The 17,971-nt window shown below is 55.8% G+C and overlaps 2 protein-coding genes across 5 annotated transcripts; both read right to left on the bottom strand.

Moving 5' to 3' along the window:
* Nucleotides 1–1,633: 1,633 nt before the first annotated feature.
* On the bottom strand, nucleotides 1,634–7,824 carry TOB2 (transducer of ERBB2, 2). Its single transcript, XM_084523737.1, has 2 exons — nucleotides 7,564–7,824; nucleotides 1,634–4,988 (listed from the first exon to the last, which is right to left on the bottom strand). Exon 2 carries the CDS (start codon nucleotides 4,898–4,900, stop codon nucleotides 3,884–3,886), a length of 1,017 nt encoding a protein of 338 aa, XP_084379863.1. The 5' UTR covers nucleotides 4,901–4,988; nucleotides 7,564–7,824; the 3' UTR covers nucleotides 1,634–3,883.
* A 4,542-nt stretch (nucleotides 7,825–12,366) lies between these two features.
* On the bottom strand, nucleotides 12,367–17,949 carry PHF5A (PHD finger protein 5A). Of its 4 annotated transcripts, XM_084523704.1 has the most exons (5): nucleotides 17,803–17,918; nucleotides 17,288–17,311; nucleotides 16,253–16,367; nucleotides 15,725–15,891; nucleotides 12,367–13,028 (listed from the first exon to the last, which is right to left on the bottom strand). In XM_084523704.1, exons 3-5 carry the CDS (start codon nucleotides 16,290–16,292, stop codon nucleotides 12,939–12,941), a joined length of 297 nt encoding a protein of 98 aa, XP_084379830.1. In that variant the 5' UTR covers nucleotides 16,293–16,367; nucleotides 17,288–17,311; nucleotides 17,803–17,918; the 3' UTR covers nucleotides 12,367–12,938. The 4 variants fall into 4 exon arrangements, with proteins under 4 accessions (XP_084379830.1, XP_084379828.1, XP_084379831.1 ...); XM_084523702.1 differs by lacking the exon at nucleotides 16,253–16,367 and having other exon boundaries at nucleotides 17,803–17,949; XM_084523705.1 differs by lacking the exon at nucleotides 17,288–17,311 and having other exon boundaries at nucleotides 17,779–17,889.
* Between the last annotated feature and the right edge of the window lie 22 nt (nucleotides 17,950–17,971).

Raw genomic sequence — 17,971 nt, 5'->3', positions numbered from 1 at the left:
TCTTTTTAACCAGTTCTGCAGCCCGCTCAGGAGTCTGGCCAAGCTTTTCCTGCTTGTCATCTCGCAGGCCTCTTGCTGAGCTCTTCCTGTGCTTCTGCAGCTTCTGCTGCCACCCTGCAGCCTCTCCTCTCCTCCCTGCCAGCTCCCCTGCATAGCTTCGCCTCTGGTCAGTGGCTCCCAAGCGCCTCAGGCCGTTTGCAGCAGTCGCAGCGCAGGAATTGAGCAGGACAAACCCAGCTTTCATCAGGCCAGGCCATTTGTGCCCCTCTGTCATCGCGTTGCATCAGCACCCACCACGTGGTGATGCCCCGTTGCCGCCTTGCTTCTGATTAAACCCTTCAGGAGTGTAATGGGTTTTCCTCCTTCTCTAAACCAGTGGTCACGGGTACGGTCACCCCGGGAATCCCGGGGTAATTTGGGGCGTCCTGGGAGGGGCGGCAGAGCCGAACGCAGCTGCAGGCACCCTTCAAAGGCAGCAGGGTGTTCTGGAGACTTCCAATGAAGCAGGAATCCACCTTGCAAAACCCACGGTCCCGGGTGGCCAGCGGGGACTGGCCTGAACAAGCTGTTGGAGCCAGCTCCCCTCGGCTCCAGCCACGCTTCTGCAACCCTCGCCTCTGCCGCCTGCTCTGTCATTAGCCCCTGGGCCACTGCCAGTGGCTGTGGCAACACCTGAGTGCCTAATTGGGCTCCTGCAGCAGCTGCCATGGGCAGCCAGAGAGGGCACAAGGGGCAAACGGGACCAGGAGAAGCCACGAGGGGAAAGGGGGAATCGACTTTGGCCGGTGTCGAGCTCCCGGCCAGACCCACGGCCCAGCCGAGCAAACACAGGGCAGGGATGGGGCGGGCACAGCCGCGGGTTCCTCTTTCCAGAAACGTGTCCAAGGGCGAGAGGTGCTGCAGGCTTCAGGTAAATGATTGCAGGGGGGTTGAGACACAACAGGGAGAAAGAGTTTTGTCGCTCAGCAGAGTGTGGCAGTCCCATGGGGCGCAGCCTGCGGGAGCAGGAACCCAGCTCTTCAGGCTCACAACTCCCAGGGCACAGCTCTTCCTGGAAGAAATGCAGGGTAGAGGGGCTGAGGGCAGGATGCCTGCTGCCAGGACCAGCACCACATTTGTTTCCTCAGGCACGTTCAGCTGGGCTCCCTTCAGCTGTTTTTTGAGGAGCCCCATCCCCCAGCAGAAGGTGGCTGCAGGCTAAGTGGGGAGAAGAGGGCATTTCGGCATCTTCCTCAGCACGGAGCAGCTGTCCCACGTCCTCCTGCTAAAAAGGAGGAGCTCCCAGTGCAGGAATTCCCATTAAAGCTGAGCAATGAGGGGTGAAAAACAAAAATGAAAAAAAAATACAGTCAACACTGCCTGTTCTCAGTTCCAGATCTGAGCCCACCCTGCTGTAAGTCACTTCGGATGAATATTTGGAACAGGGGACAGGCTCTGCCCACAGCTGGAGGCTTCCTTCGCTCTGCACCTACCCCAGAGGCAAACCCGAAGCGATCTGCAGCTCCCGGGCTGCTCCTACCACAGCAAAGCCCCTGCTGAGCTCCCCAAACCTGCGAGGAAACCCCGCACCCCCCCTGCCCACACCCCCCAGGCACAGCGGGTCCCCCCCCGAGCAGCACCAGCCGACACAGAGTTATTATATCATGCTTTTAATACAAACTTAAAAAAATCTGGAACAATAGAAACTGTACAGATTTGATCAACCTTTTTGTGTGTTTTTTTTGTTTTAGTTTTTTTTTTGTTTGTTTTTAACTAAATCTCTATAGACACACCAATGTCCCGTTCCAAAATATTGCACAACATTCTGAATACAAAACTCTGATTGTATTCCTCCTTCGCTAAAGGAAAAAAAAAAAAAAAAAAAGGAAAAAAAAAAATAAAGACAACAACCCCCTGGCTCCTCCTCTCAGTAGCCCCCTTCTCGGAAAGACACCCAGGCGCACGGAAACCCTGCACAGGGCCCGTGGTCCTCCCTCACCCGCTCTCTCCACGAGGCAACCGGCGGCTCGCTCCTGGGAGAGGGGCGGGAGGGAAAGGAGGGAGGCTGAGCGGGGAGACAGGGCTCTTCACCGCTTTTTTCTAAAGTTTTTTTTCCTGAAAAAATATTTTTCTCTCCTCTTTTTAAGAAAAAATCTCGAAAAGAAAAAAATTACAATTTTTTTTTTTTTTACGTTAGAAATATACATATATTATATATACCTCTTACATTTTACAAATGTAGCAAATTATTCAATACAAACAGACATCAACAAAAAGAACACAAACCCATAAAAAATAAAAGTTAAAAAAAAAAAAATTTCTCTCTTCTCTTCCTAAGAAACCAGGTAAATTAGTGCAGGTTTTAAAAAATAAAATTGAAGCTGAACGCCTACATCCAAGACTAGAAAAGACCTGAAAAGGCCGTTAGTTTCCCTTGCTGCCTGAGGCTGGAGGAACGTTTCTGAAGCACGCTTTTTTCCTTTCGGGGTCGGAGGGGTTGGGCTGCTCCCTCCTTCCACTCGCAGCACGGTTTTTAGGATTTGAACGCGGGTGTGAGAGGCGGGGCAGCGCCATCGAAGCTTCACGCGCGCGAGCAGGAGGCGGGGAAGCTCGCCTCTCCCCTCTCGCCCTCTGCCAGCGAGGGGCTCGCCGTTTTGGGGACGCTGGGGGGGACATGGGGGCAGCCAGGTCCCACGGGGCTGCGGCCCCCGGGGAGAGGGAGGGGTGGCAGTGGTGACATCCGCAAGCGGGGGGTTAAAACCCGACGGAAAAGGAAATAAGAAGGGAAAACCCGACAGCACGGCTGCCCCGAGCCCCTTGCCCTAGCTCTGGAGGCCGTTTTGGGGAGGCCGCTGTGCCGGTCATAGCTCCGAGGCACCCCACGAGGTGAAGCTCTCCTGGAAGGGGCCCGGGGAGCAGCAGCCCCCCCGGGACAGCCCCGCTGCCTCCGCGGAGGCTCACTGGCAGCACGGCTCCGGGGAGGCTCGAGAAGAGGGGGAAGCACGAGGTGGAGCCCCTCTGCCCCGAGCAGGGGCGTCCTGGGAGAGCACGCCGGCTCGGCAGCCACAGGGGTGGGTTTCAGAGGGTGCTCCAAGGACACAGGTCAAAGAAAACCGAACCCAGGATTTGGGAGGCAGCAGAGAGCTTATTTCTCTTTTAAAACACAGAACCTCAAAGACTGGAGTCTCATCACCATCTCTCTCCACTTCGCCCTCTCCATACTCCCACCACAGCCTCCGAGGAGGCCTCGGTCCTGCAGGACCCCGACCCCACCGCGCACCCCGTGCCGGGGGCTGCGGGACCCTACAGGCTCCTACAGCACCGCTCGAGACAGCGGCGCCCACAACGCAGCCCTTCCTCTCCTCCAAGTGCCGCCTCCCGACCTAAAAAAGAAAGGAGCCCCCTCTCCGAGATAAAAAGAGACAAAATTCACAGCCTGCAACGAGAACTCGGAGCGAAGGCTCAGCACCGCCCCGGGGTTTGTGCCCCACGGGGCTGCTCGCCCGGAGCAACGCGATGCCCTGAGCCCGCGGGCACAGCCGCAGCGCCCCGTCCACACGCAGAGCCCCACCAGCAGGGCAGGGCCCGCCCCGCCAGCGGCACCGGGGAACGGGGACCCAACAACCCTGGGCTCCTTCGAGGAGTAAAAAAAAACGTGGAGTAGGAAAAAAGCACGGGGACCGAGTTAAAAAACAAGTCGGTGCTTCAGGAGCGTTGCCAGCACAGCGCAACAACACTGGGCTCTCTCATTTTCCAAGAAGCTATATTTATAAGGTTTGAGTATTTTCTGTATATTTCTAGTTTGCTCTCCCTCTTTTTATTGTGTGTGTGTGTGTGTGTGTGTTGTCGTCGTTGTTTCCCCCCTCCCGCCCCCCGCCCCGAATACTCTCCTCCTTCCTGGGGTTCAGTTGGCCAGGACGACGGGCTGGAAGGACTGGCTGGGGTACTGCATGGCGTTCAGGTTGTAGCTGAGTCCTTCCACGAAGGGCGACTTCTCCAGGAAGAGGCTGTTGCTGCTGCCGCCGAAGACCTGAGCCACATCGAAGGCGCCGCCCGTGCCGGCGCCGAACTGCGAGGCCGGGGGGACGCTGCTGGGCTGGCTCTCGCCCTCGAAGAAGAGGCCGGCGGCCCCGGGCGAGCCGCCGCTGTAAACGAACTCCTTGGCGTTGGGGGAGAGCTGCGACTGCGGGGCCTGGCCCCCCGCGCTGCCGGCGAAGTTCAGAGAGTGCATGGAGAGGGAGAGGCCCTTGTGCTTCAGCAGGTTGGTGGTGGGCGAGCGGAGCAGCCTGGGCTGCGGCGCGGGCCCCGCCGCGCCGCCCCCTCCGCCGCCGGCCCCTCCGCCCTTCTTCATCTTGGTGGAGCCGAATTTGGTGGCGGCGAAGGTGGCGGTGGTGAAGGTGATGGGCTGGGCCGAGCGCGGGATGAAGGTGGGGCTGGGCGACTGGCCGAAGGAGGGGGACGGGGAGTTGGACAGCGAGTTGTCCTGGCTGCCGATGGGGACGAAGACCTGGGCGTCGGGGTTGAAGCTGCTCTTGATCTCTTTGTCCAGCTCGGCGGCTTGGCAGCCCTCGCTGTCGTCCAGGTAGAGCACCTTGACGGAGCCCTTCTCGCCGATCTGGTAGGACACCTCGAAGGGGTCGATCCAGACGCTCAGCTCCTCGGGCACGTTGGCGCGCACGTCCTCCACCGCCAGCCCGCTGCGCTTGGCCGCCAGCTCCACCACCGGGTCCACCGTCTCCCCGATGTGGACGCAGCGATAGCCCGAGCCCTTCAGAGGCTTCTCCGGGTACCAGTGCCCCTCATATTTCTTCTTCAGCAGGCGCTCGAGCTCCTCGCCGAACAGGTCCGCCCGCCGCCGAGGCAGCTTGTTGTACAGGTATGAGATGATGAAGTTCAGAGCAACTTTAATCTCCAGATGCATACTCCCTCCGCAGCAAGCAAGTCAGGGCAGCGTATGGAAAGAGCCGGGGTGACACACACACATAGACGGGGCTTGGCTCCGAGCAGACCTAGGAGAGGAGAGGAGAAAAGAAGGATGGAGATGAGAAAACAGAACGGTTCCCCAGTTCCCCACCTGCCGAGATGAACGGCCGCGCTGTTCCACCACCAAAAGCGGGACGGGAAGGCTGCACAACGAGCCCTGCTGCTCGCCGGGGGTCTGCCTGAACCCACCAGCCCCCAGACGGAGATGCTGGTGGGGAAGAGCCTCGCCGGTCCTGCACAGAAGGGGCAGGGGTGGAGCTGCTCTCGGCAGTGGGTTACGCTCACCTCGCTGCCAAGCGCTGCTGACACCGGGCCGGCCACCTGGCTGCTCTGGCAGGGCCGCGGTGGCTCCCAGCAGGGCTCACCTGTGCCCAGCCAGAGCCCACGAGCACCCCCCAAAAAGCCTCGTGACTCGCCGGGCACTGTGACAGCGGGGCCAGCCCCTCCTCAGGGAGCTCTGCGCCCTGCTGGCACAGGCAGGGAGGGGAGGAGGAGCAAGGGGAGCGCTGAGGCGCCAGCTGCCAGGCTGCCTTTACTCCCCCTTGGCTGGCAAGCGCAGAGGGATCTGATTAAGTGTGCCCGGTGGAGGCTCTGCCCACCTACGAGCCTCAAATCCCAGCTTAACATGGATGGGGGCAGGGCTGTAAGACACATAGGTGCCGCCAGCCTGCCCACAGCTCACATCCCTCATCCCCGAGCAGGAGGAGCTGTGCCAGGACCCGGGACCTGCTTAATGAAACCCCAAATTGCTCGCTGATGACTGAAGCCTGCCTTCCTTCCCTCCCTCCCGAGGAAGTACCTGGAGCTGGGAGAACCCGCAGGAGCCAGGTGCGAAGCCACCCGGCTCAGCTCTCCCATCACACGCCGATTTGTGAGCGTGTGCCCGGGCACGAAGCCCCCAGGTAGGTCAGCACCGCGCTCCGCCACCCAGCCAAAGCAGACGAATCCCACAGCTATGTTACGAGGAAGCGCGCTTCCAGCGGCCCACACGCCTCTCCACGGGTGAGCAGCACATCCAGTTTTTAATTGGCGGCTTAGTCAGAGGCTGCTCAGCCTTCAGCTGCCCTCACCTTGCTCAAACAGACAACGCCGCGCTCAACCGCCTTCCTAAAATGGGCTTCGGGGAGGCTCTCACGCAGCACGGCGGTGTTTACGTCCTGGGCCAACTATTTGGGGGTGGGGACGGGGCACAAACATCGGATGTCAGCAGTCCCCGAGGGACCGGGAACCCCGGCAGCACGGCCACGTACCCAGGCCAACCTCGGTCAGGAGGCGGAAGGACCGACCAGACTTGTTTGCTTGGTCGGGGTTAGTGGGCGAAAAGAATGAAATCAGCACATTTTAAGGAAACCCTCAAGTATTTTTAGGCCTTATTACTAAAAAATAAAAAAAATCAGGGCGTGGATTCTATGGTGTGGTGGGATTTTTTTTCAGTACTAATCTGAGTCCAAGGAGGCTTAGTTTAAGGACTACAGCCACCAAAAGCAGATCCCACACCTTGAGCCTGCCGACAACGAGGTCAGGTCTGGAAGGGATCCCCCTCAGGTTTAACTCAGCAGCAAGGAAAGACACAGGAATGAGAGAATGGAAGCGCGGGAGTGAAGCTTTGCCTTTAACACCTGCACCCAGGATCTCCTGAGGTGCAATGAGCTGTGCCAGGGCACTGGGGCCTGACCGAGAGCGGGTGAACCCCAAGGAAGAAACGATCAACCTGGCTTTCTGCAGGGCCCAGCAGCAGGGAGGTGCCGTCTCCAGGAGCGTCAGCGCTGAGACAAAGCCCCTCCTGCAGAAAATGGCAGCGGGCGAACCCCGAGGAGCCCATCCGTGGGGTCAGAGGGCGCCTGTAGGGCCCGGGCTGCCTGGGGGGGGCTGCGCGGTAACGAGCGGGGCGTTTCTGTGGCGAACCCTCACCCTGACCCCGTGCCCCTTAAGGGACGACCTTCTGGGGGAGGCAGCAAGGAGACGAGCGCCCTGCTGGCTGCCCCCTCCCCTTCCCTTTTCGCCCAGGAGGGTCCCGCTGTGCAATTAGCGCTGATGAGGGCGGGTTAATTACCCCCAGCGCCCCCCCCCCCCCTCCCCTCCCCTCAGGGGGGCCGCCCGGCGGCCATTAACGGTGACCCAGCCGCGGCGCCTCCCCGCCGGCCGCGAGGCACGCCGGGACCTGTAGTCCGCGCGGCGCCCCCGCCCCGCCCCGCCGCCCGTGACCTACTTCCCCTGCGGACTACAGCTCCCGGCGTGCCCCGCGCGGGGGGCCCGGCCCGCCGGCCCGGCTCTGCCTCGGCGGGGCAGGGCGCAAAATTTTCCACGGCACATGCGCCCCGCCCGCAGCCGCCGCCGCCCCCCGCTCCCCTCCTCCTCCTCCTCCTCCTCCCTTCACCAGGGCCCGGAGCCCCCGGCCGGGCACGGCCCAAGGACGGCGCCAGCCGCTGTCCCTCCCCCCCCCCCCCCTTTGAGGCGCTTTTGTTGCTGAGGGGGCGCGGGGCCGGGGGGAGCCCCAGCAGCAGGAGCTCGCACCCCCCCCCCCCCCAGCCCCGTGGTGAGGGGAGCAGCGCACGGCCCAGCCCGGCCCAGCCCGCAGAGGGGCTCCCGGCCCCCACTCACTTCGTCCTCGGCTCTGGGGGGGCTGCGCGCGGGTCCCTGCCCCGTCCCTCGCCTCCTCGCCGCGCGGTGCTTCTCCTCTGCGGGGCGGGGTCCTCCCTGCAGCGGGGCCGAGGCCCGGGGGTGAGGTGCGGGTACCGCTGCGCTGCCCTGCGCCGCCGCTGCCGGCCTGGCCTGGCCTCGCCTCGGCCCGGAGCCGCCCGCGCCCTGGCCCCGAGTGAGCCAACTCACGGCAAACTTTCACCCTTAGCAACCCCGCGCACGGATCCGCGCTGCGCCCCGCGTGATGCGGCCCCGGGGGGCGGGGCGGGACCGGCCGGGACTACTTCGCGCTGCCTCCGCCCCTCAGCGGCCGGGGGGGGGGGGGCTGCGCGTCTGCCTCTTTTTTTTTTTTTTTTTACCCCTTTCCTCCACCACTTATTTATTTATTTATCGCTTTATTTATTTATTTATCCCTTTATCCATTTATTTATCCATTTATTTATTTATTTATTTATTTATCCATTTCTTTATTATTTCTCCTGGGGGTGGATTGATCCTCAGCTTAGCCCGGCCCCTGCCCTGCCCGGAGCCCCCCTCAGGGGACGCACCCGAGCCGCTGGAGCCGCCCCCGTGCCCCCACACCGCCCCCACACACCCCTCCGCCCCCCGCCGCGGACTATTTTGTCTCTTCACACCCGTGCGCCTCCGCCCCCCAGCGTAGGGCCGGCCCGGCCGCGGCGGAGGCGGCGAAGGGGCCGCAAGGTGCGCGAGCGGCCCCCGTGCTAAAAATAACTGCGGCGTGTTAGCAACAGCGTCCCCATTGGCCGGCCCGGCCCGGCCGCGCCTCCGGATTGGTGCGCCGCCTCAGCCAATGAGCCGCCGGGGGTGTGCGCGCGGCGCGGGGGCCGCCGGGAGTTGTAGTTCCCGGGCGCGGGCGGGGTGAGGGGCGCGGGGGCTGCTCCCGCCCCATGGCGGGTCCCTGTCAGGGAGCGGCCGGGCCCGGGGCTGAGCCCCCGAAGCCCGCCCGTGCCGTGCCTCGGCCCTGAGCTCCCCGTTTCCAGCAGGGCCGAGCAGAGCGCCCCAAAGCCGCGCCTGTCCCCCTGGTTAAACAATTCCTCCAGCACCTGTCCCCCAAACGCTAAAATACCAAAATACACCAAATTACACCAAATTACGCCAAATACCGAGCTCCTCGCCTGCCCCACTTCCACCAAAACCTTCAGCACCCTTCTGGGATTTGCTTCTCCTCCCTCGCTCAGGACCCCTTTACCTGAGGGGTTTTGGGTCCCGCCTTTGGGATTTTTGGTGATTTGCCACCGAAGAGGGCTTTTGAAGCCGCTCAACGCCACACATTCAGAAATTTGTTAAGAAATCTCTCGACACCGTCCTTTCTAGGCTGCAACAGCGGCCACCATCGCTCATTTTCTCACTGATAAAGAAATAAATAAAAGGCAACTTTGGACCATTTTTCTTCTGTAGGGGAAGGGGAAGATTTATAAGAGCTATTACGAGCAGCCTTATTTTCATCGCTTCTGGTTTAAGGGGAATTTAGCTAGGAAAGAGCACATTTTTTCTAACGCTCCCTCGCTCAGCTGGAAACCAAATCCTGCCGTCAGGCAGCGACCAGGAAATTAAGATGACGGCGCTATTTTTAGCACCATTAAGGGGAAAAAAAAAAAAGGCAATTACGTTGCTAAAATGCTATTGTTGTTTTACTAAGGTGTTACTAAGAGGGCGTTGCACGTTGGGGCTCTTTAAAATACCTGTGCCTTGACCGCGCTGCTTTAATTATCTGTTCGCTGGTAGGCACGCAGGTGGAGGAGCCCTGTCACCAGAGGAGCCCTGTCACCGGAGGAATCCTGTCACCGGAGGAGCCCTGTCACCGTATCCGCTGCCGCATTCCCGGCCATTTGGCTGTTACGTCAAGGCAAAGCTCCCCGCTCACACGCACACACGGACAGGGCAGGAATCGCCAAGCCGCCGGGGCAGAGCCAGGCCTGCCGGGTGGCCGAGTACTGGGAAGGGTTCGAGCCATAATTAACAGCTCCCGAATCCTCTTTGCATTCGACTCACATGACAACCCCAAGGAAATTTAGGGTTTTTTTGGTCCCCTGCTATGGATAAAGCAAAATGACAACTCCAGCTGATCCCCGTAATGAGAAAACAACAGCTCCTGTGCAGATAAGGGTTCTGAAGCAGGATTTCACCTCTGCAGCTCCCCCAGGGAAAGCTCGAAGTGTACCCCGGGCATTTGCTTACCTTCATTTTTAATTTTTTTATTTTATTTTTATTAAAGGCGGTGCTTCAGGCTCAAGGGCTTTGTCAAGACAAGGTCTAGGTGATTCAATGGGCTGGAGGTGTGTTACGAGAGTTATTTGCTGAGCTCAGCTGGAAGTTGTGACACCATAGCTGGTCTTTGGTCAGAGGAGGCACGGCACAGGGAACATCCCGATTGCAAAAGGCAGCGATGCCTTGTTAGTACTGGCAACAGAGGCCAATTTCTTAATAGGCCAAGAGTTCCCACGTTTCTCCTCCCCCCCAGTGTAAACAGCTGAAATAAAAGGATTTTTTACTTATTACATAACATCCTTGGGATTAAAAGAAAAAAAAAAAAAAAAAGGAAAAAAACGCAGTAACTCTACCTAGAAAAGTAACGGCAGGAAATCATTTAGCTCCCCACATCCAGGATTCGCAGCCAGCACCGCGGGAGCTGAGCCACCACCATGTTTCATGTCCCGCTCCCCATTCCCCACCCCAGCACGGAGGCTTCCCCTTTAGCACGTGCTCTGGTCCTCAGTACCGCCAGGAAATCTTGTACCGGGCAAGAGCTGTTTCAACGAGTTTCACTTTGTTTATCTGTTTAGGTAACAAATACTGCACTTTCCTGGTGGCCGTGCCTCGGTTTCATTTACTGGAGACCAGAAACGTTACCACGCAAGCAAGACTTGAGTTTTTCCAGCTACCCAACTGCATCCATTGCCCTCGTCTGCAGGAGCAGCTTTAGGGCAACGTCCTGGCCGTGCCCTGAAAGTACCAGAAAGGCAGCGGCGCTGCACTGAGCTGAGCAACATTTGGCGTTCTCCCCAGGGCTGTCTGAGCAAACAAGGCAAAGGGAAAAGAGCCTGTCCCTCCCTCTCCCCACCTGCCCAGTGACTCAGAACAACGAGACATGGCAGCTTCGCTCCCATCGCTGCCAGGACGCGGGCCGATACACCCGGCAGCGTGAGGGCACCGCCAGTGCCAAGAAAATAAAGTGTGCTCAGCCGTTCTGGGGCTGGGGGAAGGGACGGGGAATCGTGGATCTCTATAGCAACCCCGGGCTGCCTGATCCTGCGAAGTGATCAGGAACAAGGGCTGCTCCAAAATTAGATCTTCTCGGGGTCCCTGCACCAGGGGCGATAACAGACAGAAGAAGTAATTCAAGCTTCATTGCACTCCGTGTTCGCCGAATGACTTCGCTCAGCTTAGAAACTCCGGGGAAAGAGAAGAAAGCAGAAAAGATACGTACAAGCCGCCTGCGTTCCTCCTGTGGTAATCTGGGTGGCCTGACTGAGGGCGAGTGATAACTCCTGCTCAAAGTGATAAAGTTCCAGGTACAACAAAATCTGCATGTCATGCGCCGGTTTTAAAGAAACAGGGGACTTACCACAGCTGGGAATGGCCGTGACACGAGCTTCCAAGCCAGGAGCAAGAGCTTGCTGCTTATTCTGGCTGAAACAGCTTGAGAGGAGGGGTCTGCAGGAACCACAGAACCAGCAGGAACCATAGAACCAGGAACCACAGAACCAAGAACTGAGTATCTTGGCAAATGGCACCCACGTTAGTAAAAATTAACCAGAAACCGTGTAAGGGAACCAAGGTGCGGAGAAGGAAACACACAGACGCTCTCAGGACTGCAAAAAGCTTGAAGGAGAAAAACTGACACTGAATAGCTGTGGGGAGGGAGGAGCAGCTGAGATAGCTCTAGGACCTGTCATGGCTACAGCCAGCTGCAGCAAGAAATGACTTTTAAGGGAAGGATTACAACTTGCCTGCTTGTTTTCACTCCTGGCTGAAACACCTGAACAGCTGTAGCAGGCAGAAGAGGCACTTAAGACACAGATGAGTTGGAAGAATCAGTTCTAGCCTTGGGGGAATAACTGAAGGCCCAGAAGGTGCCTTATGCAGGCTCTACAGCCTGAGACTGGGTGAAGAGGATCCCCTCAGCATAGGACATGCTCTGCTCTGACTATGAAGCCCTCAACGAGCACGGGGCACGCTGAGGTAGGCCCCTAATTTAACCACCTGGGGCACGCACGCGGTAGCAGGGAACTCGGTTATGCCTCTGCATAAAGGCAGCCGTTCCCAGCTCTCTGCTGAGCAAACAGACTGCTTTGAGCCTGCGCTGGTATTTGACAACCAAGCAGCCTCTGGTGTTCAGCAGGCATGGGGCTCGCGGCCCAGAACACAATAGTTGGTTTCCCGTTACAGCGGGGAAGGCTTTAACTTATTCACGAGAACTGGACGGCGAGTCACGGAGCTTAGTAGGTTTTAGAAAGGGATTGGATGTTTGCGCGGTGAAACAACATCCCTGGCCGTATCAGCCGGGATCAGGGTTACCAGCTCAGCGATCCGCGCGCTGCGGGACAAAACGCTCAGCGCCTGGGATCACACGCACACAAAAGCGACAGCCGTTCCCCGAGGCTCCTTGCAGCAAGGTCATGGGCAGCAAGCAGCCGCTGCCCGAACCCAAATAACCCACTGGGCAGTGCCGGCTGGGCTAAGCCCACACGCCCCCAGAAAGCTCCGGAGAGGCTAGACACAGAGCAAACCTGAGAGAAATCCTTCTGTTACGGTAAAAAAAAAGAGAAGCTTTATTGGTTTGCATCCTACAAGAACGGTTACAGAAAGGGCCTTGGATGAATCTGACAAAGGAAACATGGAAGAGCTGTGTTCTCCCTCAGAAAGCACCACCAGGTTCCCTACAGAACAGGGCAGCCTGGAAAGGGACTGGAGGAAGAAGGGTGGGGAGCGGGCACACAGGGCTGTGCTCCAGTCCTGGTGTGCGGAGCGATTTCTAACGACCGAGAGGAGGGGTGGTAAGAACAGACACAGGGTGTTTCCCCACACCAGAAAGGGCACTCGCGTTTTACCGAGCTGGTCTCCTCCATGTGTAAATACTTGCTCACCAGGGCTTTTTTTTTTTAGCTTCTGAGAAGACAAGAGACAATCCGCGTTTGCTCTTTCCGATAGTCCTGATTAGGTTTTGGTCCCCACTGAGTCTGTGACTTCTCCAGCTCCAAGCATATGACCGAATTTATAAACGTAATCAGCTGGTTCTCAATAAAAGTAAAGTCCAGGGGTTTCCAAGGCCCTCTCGCCAACCCGGCAGGAGGTGTAGCTGCAAGCAGATAGGATCACCTCTTCTTGAATCCGTACTTTTTCCTTTCGTAGAAGAGATCCGTCTTGGAGCTGCCCAGGTTGACGATCTTGGGGCAACCATCTCTCTGGAAGAGAAGAGGATGTAAGGTAGGAGTTGGGCAAACACAACCTCATCCCCACATACACAGTTCCAGCACGTTCCCAGTTCCGTCCCTCCCCACACTGTCCTCAACAAACATTTCATAGACCTCTGTAAGCAAACTGCCCTACAACTCTGGTTACTACCAGCAAGAGAGCCCAACAAAGAAGAGGATGAATGCCTTTTTAACACTACTCTAGGACACTCCCTCTCTTAGGGTGAAGAAGGAAAACAGCTCGTATAACATCAGCAGTTTAATGAAAAGGATGCTTAGTGCCTCAGGACTGGATTCTTCCTAAATTAGGATACAGAGGGTTTATAGGGCCCAGAGGAATAACCTTTCCCCTCCTTAGCCACAAAGAATCTTGTTGCTTGAGACCCTCAGGGGCACGGCTGCAAACACAAGGCAGAGGCACGCACGTCTCTGTATAGCAGGGGACATTTGTCAGCGGGCCACCTGAGCCCAGCATCTGCGTAACTCTTGAGGGCAAAATGTTGTGGCTGGCAGGAGCAGCTGAGGGGCCCAGCAGGCAGAGGAACACGTGTCCTTGGCTGTTGTGTAAGCCTGAGTGGATTAGATTTAGAAAGCCTCTGGGCAGATGTCAGCCACTGCAGAAATTGCACCCAAGCTGTGCCACCAACACCGGCTCCTGCGCAGGAGAGGCAACCTGGCGGGGAGGGGCTGCGTGGCAGAAGTAACAAGAGAGGGGGGAGAAATCACCCGCCACGATTTGTCTCTAGCTACTGCCTCGTTATTTGACTTTGAACCTCAGTAGCGGGACTCTTCCAAGCCTTGCCTCCCACAACGCAGGGAGCCTGTGACAAACTTGACAGCATTATTGCAGGGCTCTGTTCGTTCTTCCACCTCCTCATACGGAGGCAGCAGATGAGCAGGCTCCTGTCCCCCCAGAAAGGATTGTATTTTGCAACTCGCAGCTGCCCTGGATGACAAGGCGGGATCTTGGCCCTTACCCACAGATAGAGCCGAGATGAAACAAAACCTCATTCCTCCCTCTGTCAGAACAAACCACGACTAAGCAGACCCTCTGCGCTGTGCCCAAGAGCATTCCGCCTCCTCCATTTTAGTGTCTGCTTTCTTGCTTCATTTTCGTGTTCAGACTCTCTCGTAAAGATGAAGGAAGATCGAGTGCTCTACGTGAAATCCTGGACCAGCAGAGCTTCAGGTACAGAGCTCTTGTCCACCTGCTTTTCCTGTGCAGCTGCTGTCGTTGTGACATGCAGCACCCCCAGCAGCCTTCATTCAGTTACCAGAACACCTCAGTTCTGACTTGCCACTCTGCTTCTCCAGCTCTGTATTTCTATAACCCTCCCCTGCAGAGCTGTTTCAGACCTGAACCAGTCATGATAACGTACAGGTAAGCCTAAGGTTATGAAAAATACCCATTAGAAATCAATACGAATTGGTAAAAATACAAAATAAAAAACAAACAAACAAACCTATTTTACTGCTGACTTATCAAGCTAGGTGTTTTGGTTGCACAGGTAAGTCAACAAAACCAAGAGCTCTTACAGCATTTCTAAATGCGGGAGGCAGCAGCAGCATTTCTACCCACATGCAACATTTAGATACTAAGAAAGATTACGATCTCCTCAGATCTGATGCCTAAATTCAGATGAGGGCTTGCCCCCGTCCTGACTTGAGCTGCAGACCTTTAGAGAAAATAAGTGGGTGCTGCAGAAAATGAAAGCAGCGACTCAGTCAGCTGAGCGTGTTTCTCTAAATCAATCAGAACCATTCTCAGCGTGTTCTCTGTCAACATTAGGGTGTGCTGGAGACTGTGTTTGCAGAGGACCCAACCCATAAACCAAACAACCCTCAGGAGATAATCTCTATCAGGTCCATATTCTGGCATACTGCAACTGTAGGCATCCTGTTCGGGCTTCTCCCTACCTCATTTGCAGTTCTTCATGACCTGCGCTCCCTGAGATGGATAGATGGATGGTAACAAATACCTACGGGGGTGAACAGCTGCCTCATTCCACATGCACAGCGGCTATCTTGCAGGACAAGAGGATTAAACAGCACTGATTATAGAAATAAGGGATTGTTACACCACAAAGTGTTGGCAGAAAAAGAGATGATTACAATGCAGACACTGCAGACAAGAAAAAAAAAAAGTCATATCCCACTGAAATTACACAAGAAAATGTAACTTGCAGAAGACAATTAGTGGAGCAAGGACAGGGGCACTAAGATCTCTCCTTACTTGTAATCCAAAGGAAAACAGGGTGGTGATTTCAGCTGCATAACAGTACCGTACATGACTTGGTCTGTAGCTGACAGACTCCTCGTGAGGAGCTGCTGCTGCCCCTGCCTTTGCAGTGTCTGAAATACTTCTGACCCTAATAAAACTCAGGCTGAGGGATCCAGTAAGATAACACCTGAACACAGTAACAAGCAGCGCGTGGAGGAAGTGAACTCTTTGGGTTGCAGAGAGTCAGGGCACTGCTTGCTATCTCAAAATCCTTTACAATCACTGGGAACTAACAACAGGGGAAGAAAAGTACAAGGTAATGAAAAGCAGCGCTGATTCTGGGAGTGGAAGCCAAGTGTCCAACGTCCCAACACTAATCTCCCTAGCTCGAAGTCCCTTTAAAGATAAGCGTGGCTATTAAAGAAAAACCATAACTCATTCAGCTGAGGGCTGGATGACAACGTACATCTTTTTCCTGGATGGTGCACTCCTTGCAGTAGTAGGCATCGGACACTCCTGGACCCCCGCAGATCACGCAGCGCCCTTGGTAGGAGCCGTAGTTGCACTCATCGCATATGCGCACGAGCGTGCAGGGCCGCACGTACGAGTCACAGATCACACACTTCCCATCACCTGGAAGTAAAACAGTCTTTGGTTACAGAACATCATTTTCTGCACCCCCACGCAGAAAAAAAGATTCCTAAACTTGCCTATACTCAAAGACAATATAATTGGACTATAGAAATTTATTTTACAGGCACAGGGTGCCACGTTAGATTTGCACATGGACTTCAGAGGAACAAAGGCCTGCAATATCTGAGTGTTTTTTTTTTTTTTTAATTTTGCATATACACATCCAGAGAAGAAACCTAAGGACATGTCTTTTGTGATTAGTCAGCACCTGCTTAGCTCATACCCTTACTTTTACTCTACAATTTTTCTTTGTTTTTTCACTTGTGGAAAAATGCCGGACTGACAGGCCTGGTGTCCTTACCTATGCTGCAGCAGTGTAAGCTTCTCCCACAGAGCCACATCAACAAAAGTCTGGAGTTACCATCCTCAGAGAGATGGGATAAGAGATTGTACTTGTGGTCCTTTTAATCCTTCATCTGTGAGAAGGCCAAAGAAAGGGCAAACTGGCATAAACAGCCACTTCACAGAGTTGCTCTTGCTTTCTCACAAGGAACTGAGTGAAATTCAAGCACTCTTATCATCCAGGCAAAGAGCCATCAGATGCCATTGACAGTCTGCTGTACTGGACCCGATCCAAAACACTGACCTAGAGATGAAAGGCTTCGTATCTTATTACCGGTTCCCAAGGCATCTAATCCTTCCTCCCACAAACAGCTCATCTAACCTGCTCATAAATCTCCATCCTGACAGCCCTCAGCTACTACCACCAGGAATCTGTTTAACTCCTGCGCGTTTCTGAGAACAATGTTGTTACTTTGGACCGTTTCTCCTCACTTTGCGTGTTTTCACACTAATTTGGAGTTCAGAACTAGTCATCTTTTACTCTGCCACTGCAAGGATCTAATGATTGCTCATGCTCTTTCTTCCCTTCTCCAGCTGAGCACTGGCACTTGACTCTACGTATTTATCTCTAGACACTTTTCTCCATCCATTTCTCATTCTCAAAGCGTGAAGTCAGATTCCAAAAACGTGTTCTTTTTTTCCTCCTTGGTAGCCATCAGGCCGATCGTTTTGCATTCCAGATTACAAGGACTCAATCACGAAGTCACTGTAACTGCAGCCACTGGAAACGCTGGCAGCACATACTCTAGAGCAGCACACATCTGTGACAATCTATCTGAGCGCTGTCTTTGTAAGCACTCACTGAGTTACACGCTTACACTTGGATGAACACACAGGCAGCTCTTCCCACCCCAAGGAGTGGTTTGTCCACCAGCTTTTTGTTTGTAGCACCACGTTAGTGGCACAGCAAGAAGAGTGCAATCCTCAAACCCAACTGGGTGCTCTAACCACAGCCCCGGGCTCTCAGCTGTGTATATGCGGGAGATACACTTACATTTTTCGCAAAGTCTTCCAATCGCTGTAGGAAGAAAAAGAGTAAAAAAGTATTAGTTAGGGTGAAAGCGGAAGAATATAAATACGAGCTTTAGTTAAGGCACAGAAGAATATGAACATGGGTTTGAATTGAAATTGATTTTCTCAGGCAGCCTTTTTTTAAAGGAGAACACAGTTTGGAGATAACACCACAACGTTTGTGATAAATAACGCGCGCCCTCCTAGGCCCAGCGGCGAAGACCAAAGCTCGGATGCGCCGCGAGGGGCCAACGGCAGCCGCTGACGGTGAGGCAATTTTCGCTCGTTATCCCCCTTTAACCACAACCGATATCAGCTTAAATTAAAATTAATATTTCAAGCTCCGTGAGGGGGGGGTCGGGAGGGGCTCCCCTCACACGCGGGCCGCGGCTGCCCCGCCCGTGAGGCGCCCACGGGACGGGACGGGGGGCTCCCAACGGCCACTAACGGCCACTAACGGCCACTAACGGCCACTAACGGTCGCTAACGGCCGCTCACCGACGCCCGCCTGCTTGCGGCAGAAGATGAGGTCCGGGTGGTGCTTGGCCATGGCGCCGCCGCCTCCCCGCGCCGCTCAGCCGCGCTGCCCGGGTCCTGGCCGCGCTGAGCTCGCCGCCGCCTCCCCGCGCTCCCGGAGCGCCTCCTCAGAGCCGCGCCGCCCCCCGCA

This window comes from Aythya ferina, assembly GCF_964211825.1.
Source record: "Aythya ferina genome assembly, chromosome: 1".
NCBI classification, from domain to species: Eukaryota; Metazoa; Chordata; class Aves; order Anseriformes; family Anatidae; genus Aythya; species Aythya ferina.
Note: the sequence above shows the minus strand (reverse complement) of the source record. Positions and strands in the feature narration are given on the sequence as shown.

Excerpts from the sequence above, each read along its gene's own strand:
- TOB2 (XM_084523737.1), bottom strand. The coding sequence starts at position 4,900 with ATGCATCTGGAGATTAAAGTTGCTCTGAACTTCATCATCTCATACCTG.
- PHF5A (XM_084523703.1), bottom strand. The coding sequence starts at position 17,854 with ATGGCCAAGCACCACCCGGACCTCATCTTCTGCCGCAAGCAGGCGGGC. Across the intron at positions 15,892-17,778 it reads GCGGCCGTTAGCGACCGTTA|GTGATGGGAAGTGTGTGATC; the intron begins GTGGCCGTTAGT and ends TTTTACTTCCAG. Across the intron at positions 13,029-15,724 it reads GCACCATCCAGGAAAAAGAT|AGAGATGGTTGCCCCAAGAT; the intron begins GTACGTTGTCAT and ends CTTCTCTTCCAG.